General features: G+C 29.9%; 1 protein-coding gene across 1 annotated transcript; it reads left to right on the forward strand.

Moving 5' to 3' along the window:
* Window positions 1-3783: 3783 nt before the first annotated feature.
* Window positions 3784-6374, forward strand: LOC126832849 (uncharacterized). The gene is made up of 2 exons (XM_050563865.1): window positions 3784-3928; window positions 4609-6374. Exons 1-2 carry the CDS (start codon window positions 3833-3835, stop codon window positions 6232-6234), a joined length of 1722 nt encoding a protein of 573 aa, XP_050419822.1. The 5' UTR covers window positions 3784-3832; the 3' UTR covers window positions 6235-6374.
* The last annotated feature ends 982 nt before the right edge of the window (window positions 6375-7356 follow it).

The raw sequence follows: 7356 nt of genomic DNA on the forward strand, positions 1-7356 counted from the left end.
TGTTATTTACACTTTTTTTGCATAATTATTTTCAGTTTTTCTACATTCTATTTATTTGTTTTGTTTAACTTTTAACACGTTTTTTATTTGTGTAAATTGTTATTTTGTTTATTTCTTTGTTTTTTGATATATTTATTATTTTTTTTGACATTTTTCATACGGCGTTTCCCAATCACGGGTAAGTTCTTATATATAAGACGATGTTATAAACTACAGATAAAATACTATTCTCAATTAATACAATTGTGTCTACATACTTTTTTTTCACATCTCGCTACGTTTACTAGGTAATTGTTATGAATTATGATACACATAATATATTATATGATTGGTTGTGTTCGTACGAAGGGTTAGTTTCATAGGATGCACTTATTTAATAAAACTCTAACAGTGGTCATAGAACCTTAAGGGTTTCATTAATATTTATTACTGAAGGAATTTTGAAAAAGAAATGCTGATTAATTGTAACTTACCAAAACCAATTTAATAAACTAAATGACTGATAATTTTAACTTCTAAGAATTGTACATTTTTTTTCCAATATGTTTATATAATGTTCTTAGAGTTGTCTCAAATCAAAGTCACGCGACATGTGTTCGGAGCTTATTTTTTAAACACAGTATTTTAATTATATCATCATAGGACTAAGTTAGAAAATATTGTCACTTTTTAGCTAAAATGGCACCGTTAGAAAGGGACCCTCCGAAATACTTATTTGACCACACAAAAGACATAAATGAAGACTTTTGGACAGACGACGAAGAAGAGCTATTTCCAGAACGATTCACATACAAGTACTAACGCTTGACAAAATAGTAGCTGACTAGGTCGAGTTTAACAACAGCTGGTGTTAATAAAACAATTGTTTTTTATGTATAATTCGTTTTAGCGACATAGACACGGACGAAGATATTGACATAGACACAGACCAAGAGATTGACACAGACATTGACACAGGATATACATAATATTATGTATATCCTGTATTTTTGCTACCTATTCAATTTTTATATTCGTATATACTTTTTATATTTGCTACTGGATCTCACTTTGGTAATTTCTTGCTGTGCTTGTTTGAACTGTGCTTTTTTTTTTTTATATAGTTCTTGAGAAAATACCAATCAGACTAAGTGTCTTCCAACATTATTTTCTATTGCTTTTTTAATTGTGTCTGGACGGTATCTTAATGATGTTTTATTAAGGAAACCCCATTAAAAAGGGGTACACACACTTTGACTATTGTAAATTTCTAAGTTCCTAAGTATTTCTACGTTTGAACGCTCAACACTGTCAAATGTAGTACTATAATGTACTTAAACATGAGACGTTAGCCTTTATTATTTAATTTTAATAAATTATAAAACCACACTGTCTTGTATTCGTTTGGGCCAATGTGTTATATGTAATCAGTTATATTGTGTTGGATGGAAATACAATGTTGACGAATCGACCACAATAATAATATTATACTAATAATATTTAATATTTATTAAAAAATGTATACCATGAAGTTAGCAATAAGATATTTGTCAATTAAAAAGCATGGGCAATAAAAGATAATAGATAAAGTGGGGCGTTTTTGTATGTTGTGTTGCCTATTGTTTATGTATACGGCGCTATTACGTCGTGCACGAATTACACATATAAGATTAGATTAGTTTTTTAATTTTTAATTTTCGTCGTCCCGTCAGTGTGTAAGAAAAACAAACCGTCGCAATCTTTATCATATTATTGACTTAACGAAAAAAAAAGTTTTACCTCAAACAATAATATGAACTGTTGGACATTTCTGTTATGATTGAATCTATTAACGAAATAAAAATTTATTCTGATATTCTCGACATTAAAAAAATGTCGCAATCTTCATTTTTATAGGTAGTTATTGTTAATTCTGTTATTTAGTTTTTTTTAAATGTATAATATAGCTATTTAAATCACGGTCTAATCTGAAAACCCCAATTCAGCTGTGCCAATACTGTCGTTTAACCAGATTCAACTAAAATAAAAAAATCAGCTGATCGAAGCGGTTCATTCAGCCTTTAATAATCTAATTTGGTACGCTTACCCCAAAATTTTGGTAAATACTATATAGAAAGGTTTAAGTTATTAGAAATAATTACAATATTGATCGAACAGGACGCAATTTCTAAGGAGTAAAGTATAGGCAATTTGTTTGCAAAATGTTAACCCAATGGTTAAACTATGATGTGTAATTATTAGTTTGGTAATTAAGACTCTTTTTTTGGTAGTTAAATTATTTTTCGTACAATCGCAGCATTCCTGGACAGAGATTTAAACAACAATTTTGAGAAATCTGTCTAATAAAGATATTTTTCAAAAATTGTCTGACAGGAGAGTTGCTTGTATCATTTGAAAGTAAGAACTCTATCTGGGTCACATCGAAGTGAGTTTTAAAATAAGTTTATTATTAAAACCGAAATGAGTGCTTAATAATATTTTTTTTTACCTTTATTTATATAAAAAAACTAATTGTGTTTTTAAAAAATATCTCGCCGAGGCGACACAGACAAAGTTCTTAATTTTCAAATGACCTAAGTAACTTCCTTATGCAGGGAAGTTTTATCAGTAATTTTTGGAAAAGCTGTGTCAAGAAAGCCAACTTATGTTTGTGTGAAATGCATGTGAGGCGTCCTCTTGAAAATGTATAGTAATCAATACAAACGTGAATTTTAGAAACAATTCCAGAACTTTGGACGATTTAAATGGCCTTTCTTCACGAACTTGGCGTTTAAAGGTAATATTTTGATTAGTTTTTTTTTTTTTTTTAATATTGTACCTATTTTTTAATTTGGGTTTTTCTATGATACTTAACTTTTTATGGACCAAATTCGAAGGTTCTAATATTTTTATACTTTACTTTAACTATACTTGACACTGCGACAACTTTAAAATTTAAACCATATATATGCGACTAAAAAAAAAAATAATATGATTAACAAAATAACGTGAAATTTCAAAGATTTCCACAGATTTGCATTGAAGCGTTTTTCTGACTTTGGGGGGGGGGGGATTTCCAATTTTGTTTTTAAATGTTTAAATTTTTTAAAAATTTTTTAGTTTTTTTGTGTTCACATAACAGATTGTAAGGTTGTAAGACCATTATTGTCTTCAAAATCCACATTTATAATGTTTGAGTCAATTTTCGGGTTATTTCGTTATAGAGTAAATGTTGGCTACAGATTTTTTTTTTATTTATGTATTATAGGTAAGTACCAACAACTAAAATAGTTCAAGCAAAATGTACGGTTCTATGCTATACCAGCTAACCTCGTTGTCGACTGTTTATATTGATGTATAGTAAAAAAATATATATTATACAGAACACCTTAACATTTTATAGTGATTCTAGGTTAAGCTCCGTTCGTATCAGCAGAAAGTCAAAGCGGATTTTTTGGGCAAATTTTAAAATGTTTAGGCATTTATTTAGCTTGAAAGAAAATGCACATAGTTTTATTTATTAATAAATCAATTTAAAAATTATTAAAGTCAAGCGACGTTTATCATAGTATTGGTTTGAATAAAATTATTTTCCTTTTTAACATTTTCATGGGTATATTTTATATTGTTGTATTTTTTACTAGGTACAGTTTTATATATATATACTATAAACAAACAAATATTACAAACTATACTAGATAGTATAACAACTGTAAACACACGTGGCCTTTCGTGTGCGTCAGAATTTTACAGGTAGAATTACACTATAAGAATCATATTTACTTCGTCGAGGTTTATTCCATTTTAAATAATAGCTATTGAAAATCTAAAAGTATTTTGTACTAAGAACAATTTATAGGTAATTTAATGTAGAATGACTTCATTAATTTTGACTACAGTCTTGCTCTTCACAAATGTCTGTTTTATGATATTTACGCTGGGAAAAACAACTGAATTGGATCCATTAAAGGTAATATTTAATTACGGACATTATTTCAGTATACTAACTAGGGAATCAAAAGTTTACCTTAGGCTAAATAATTGATTTGTAGTATTCTAATATTACTCTTCACAACATTGTTTTCTTTACTTATCATATTATGTAGCCTTGCCATTGTAATCACTACCTTTTTGTGCATACTAGTTGCATCTTGAGGCTAGGTAGAATCAAGTTTTATTTACAAATTGCATTCCGATGGCCCCTTAATCGCAACCCAAATCTTATCGTAACTTAAAAAGGATAACACTAATTGCATCCATTTGTTGAGTGCCATGGGGTACAATTATTACAGTACGAGTGGTACCATAAATCTTAAAAAAAACTTTTATAATGTATTAAAATAAAATATCTAATATATTTATTACATTTCAAAAATATTATCATTGTAAAAATTATTTTAACTATAAAATAAAAGTGTTTAAATTTATAGCTCAACATAGTAAAACAAAATAGGGAAATATTGTTAAGAGAGGAGACCATTTGACATTCAAACGATTTAATACCAGGTGATTATGCTAAAGAAAGAAAGTTACTACACTAACAATAAAATTGAGTCTCCAGTTAATTTCCTAATGTAAAAAATTATGAATTTAAATAGCAAATGTTTGTAACTCAGTTTTTAATTTAAGTGCATATTTTTCATATTATAGACTAAGACGGATTGGTTGTCCAGCGAAACCGTTTTCAGCAAAAACTTCCTTGATGTTATTAACGAAATCAAAACGGTTGAAACGGTAGAAACTGCAGATGGCAAAGGACCGGTTGTTTTGAATGACACAGATAAAAGTGTTTTACTAAAAAGATGTAAAGGCGACTTGATTTGCATCCAAACAAAATGGTTATCAATAAAAAAATATAAAACAAAAATGGAAGCATTACAGTGTGTCAACGCCGTGATAATGCATTACATGTTGAACATCATCATATCAAATCACGGAAAAATCAATTCGAGTGCAATCAACGATAACAATATGCACGCTTACACAAGTATCGTCATCCAACGGATGATGTGTTTGTTGTTAATCGCCAAAACCACAGCGCACAATTGTCTGTGGAACATATTTATTCAGAATTATTCCAAGTTTACCTGGCCCAACTTGTACGCGCCAGGCAATAATTCTTTTGACGCGCAATACATTACACAATTGGTGGATTACATTGGCCATTGTCAGCATAACCATTACTTGTCGATCCACGACGACAGACCTTCCAGTCCGCAAGCCTATTACGATAGCATTGTAAAGACGGATATACGCATGTATATAGAACAACTGTACGGGTTTCAATTCAACAAAAAACTAAAAAAACACTACGGTTTCAATAAACTTTTTTCGATCGACACTTTTGTATTGTCCGATTACTTCAACCGCGATACTGACCTGTTTGGTCCGTTTCTCAACAGCAACATATTCTGGGGATCGTCCAAAAAGCTGTTGCGAAACGAAAAAGACAAACTTAGAGCCGTCTACAATACCTTCGAGTTTGTTAAAGAGCCATTCAAGTACACCGAGTATCATAGTCGGGTGTTGCTCGTTATAAAAATAAATATTTACATCTACATTTGGTCGCATATCGCATTGTTTGAAAACCCTTTGAGTCAAGCTAAAAACCACGTTGGGAAGATCAATTTTAAAGTTGCGGACACATCTATTTGGATGCTACCGTGCAGACCATTAAGGCTGTTCTTGTTTTTCGACTATGGCGATCCAGTGTTATTCAGTGTTATCGATCAGCTGTGTTCTGGTGTAAATGAATTTAACGAAAAGTTTCTGGATAAGCTTCGATACATGACAGAAATTGTTAAAGAAATTATTTCAAACGATATGAAGAAAATAGGTGTAGACGATAACGACGTTGACGCCACTTTGCACGTGCACGATGAGCCACAGTCTAAAGAAAACATTTTTCAAGATTTGATACAGATGGGCGCAAATGAAGACCATGTACGTGGCATACTATACGATGATCTTGCCACGCCAAAAGACACACGGTCAGAAATCAAGGAAGATATATCGCTCGTCCCTTCAAACTCTGAGCTGAAAGACAAGGAACTGCTAACTTTGGCCGAAAGAACGAAATTTGAAAAAAAAACGACTTTGATAAGCAATAAAATTGTTGAACGGACAGATACATTCTTTAAATACACTACCGTTATTAAATTAAAATTAAGGCCAATTCATTTTTCCTTTATTATTATGTTTTATAATGGAAAAGAAAAACTAAACGTGACTTTTTTTCCTAACACAGGATTACAGCTTTCGAGTTCAAGGGAATAAACCAAAACTAGCAAGAACCCAATTTTGGATTGTTTAACTTTTATGATTTTTTAAAAAAAATGTGTGTTAACATTTTTCTAAGTTTTTATTATTCGGTACGCTTCTAAAAAAATCTTTTATTCTAACAATATGTCTTGGATCTTAACTAACCTAACCTACCTTAAAGATAGAAAATATTTTTTTAAAAATAATCATATAAAATAACTTACCTAAATGAATTAGTTATTCATTTTTACATAATATACTTTGTAATATTTATAAATGAGTATTTTATAGTTGCGATAAATGGTGTTAAAATAATATAAATTAAAAAAAATGTTAATTCAAATAAAATATCACGGTTATTCTTAATAATTTTATAACACAGTTGGTTTGTTATATTTCAAATTCCAAACCTTTAATCTTGTATAATATATCTAAACCTATATCTATAACTTTATTAGCTTACAATAACAATGTATATACTTGTATTATAACTCGTAATAGTTATTATTTAATAATTAAAAAAAAAAACTGTTAGAAATTTACAATACAGGAAATGGCAAATTATTTACAAACATTACAGTGAGTGCAGGTTAAAAAATAAAATCACATATCAGTGTAAAACTAATAAATACACATTACACGTTACAGAAACAATAGGTAAAAACAATCATAGGAGTCAACATAAATCTGAATAAATATGTTCCACAGACAATTGTGCGCTGTGGTTTTGGCGATTAACAACAAACACATCATCCGTTGGATGACGATACTTGTGTAAGCGTGCATATTGTTATCGTTGATTGCACTCGAATTGATTTTTCCGTGATTTGATATTATGATGTTCAACATGAAATGCATTATCACGGCGTTGACACACTGTAATGCTTCCGTTTTTGTTTTATATTTTTTTATTGATAACCATTTTGTTTGGATGCAAATCAAGTCGCCTTTACATCTTTTTAGTAAAACACTTTTATCTGTGTCATTCAAAACAACCGGTCCTTTGCCATCTGCAGTTTCTACCGTTTCAACCGTTTTGATTTCGTTAATAACACCAAGGAAGTTTTTGCTGAAAACGGTTTCGCTGGACAACCAATCCGTCTTAGTCTATAATATGAAAAATATGCACTTAAATTA

The sequence above is a fragment of the Adelges cooleyi genome, unplaced genomic scaffold, assembly GCF_023614345.1.
Source record: "Adelges cooleyi isolate 19-005CV unplaced genomic scaffold, UGA_ACOO_1.1 ACOO_flye_CR_arks_rails_tigmint_CR_PRNA_167, whole genome shotgun sequence".
Lineage (NCBI taxonomy): Eukaryota > Metazoa > Arthropoda > Insecta > Hemiptera > Adelgidae > Adelges > Adelges cooleyi.

Excerpts from the sequence above, each read along its gene's own strand:
- LOC126832849 (XM_050563865.1), top strand. The coding sequence starts at position 3,833 with ATGACTTCATTAATTTTGACTACAGTCTTGCTCTTCACAAATGTCTGT. Across the intron at positions 3,929-4,608 it reads CTGAATTGGATCCATTAAAG|ACTAAGACGGATTGGTTGTC; the intron begins GTAATATTTAAT and ends TTCATATTATAG.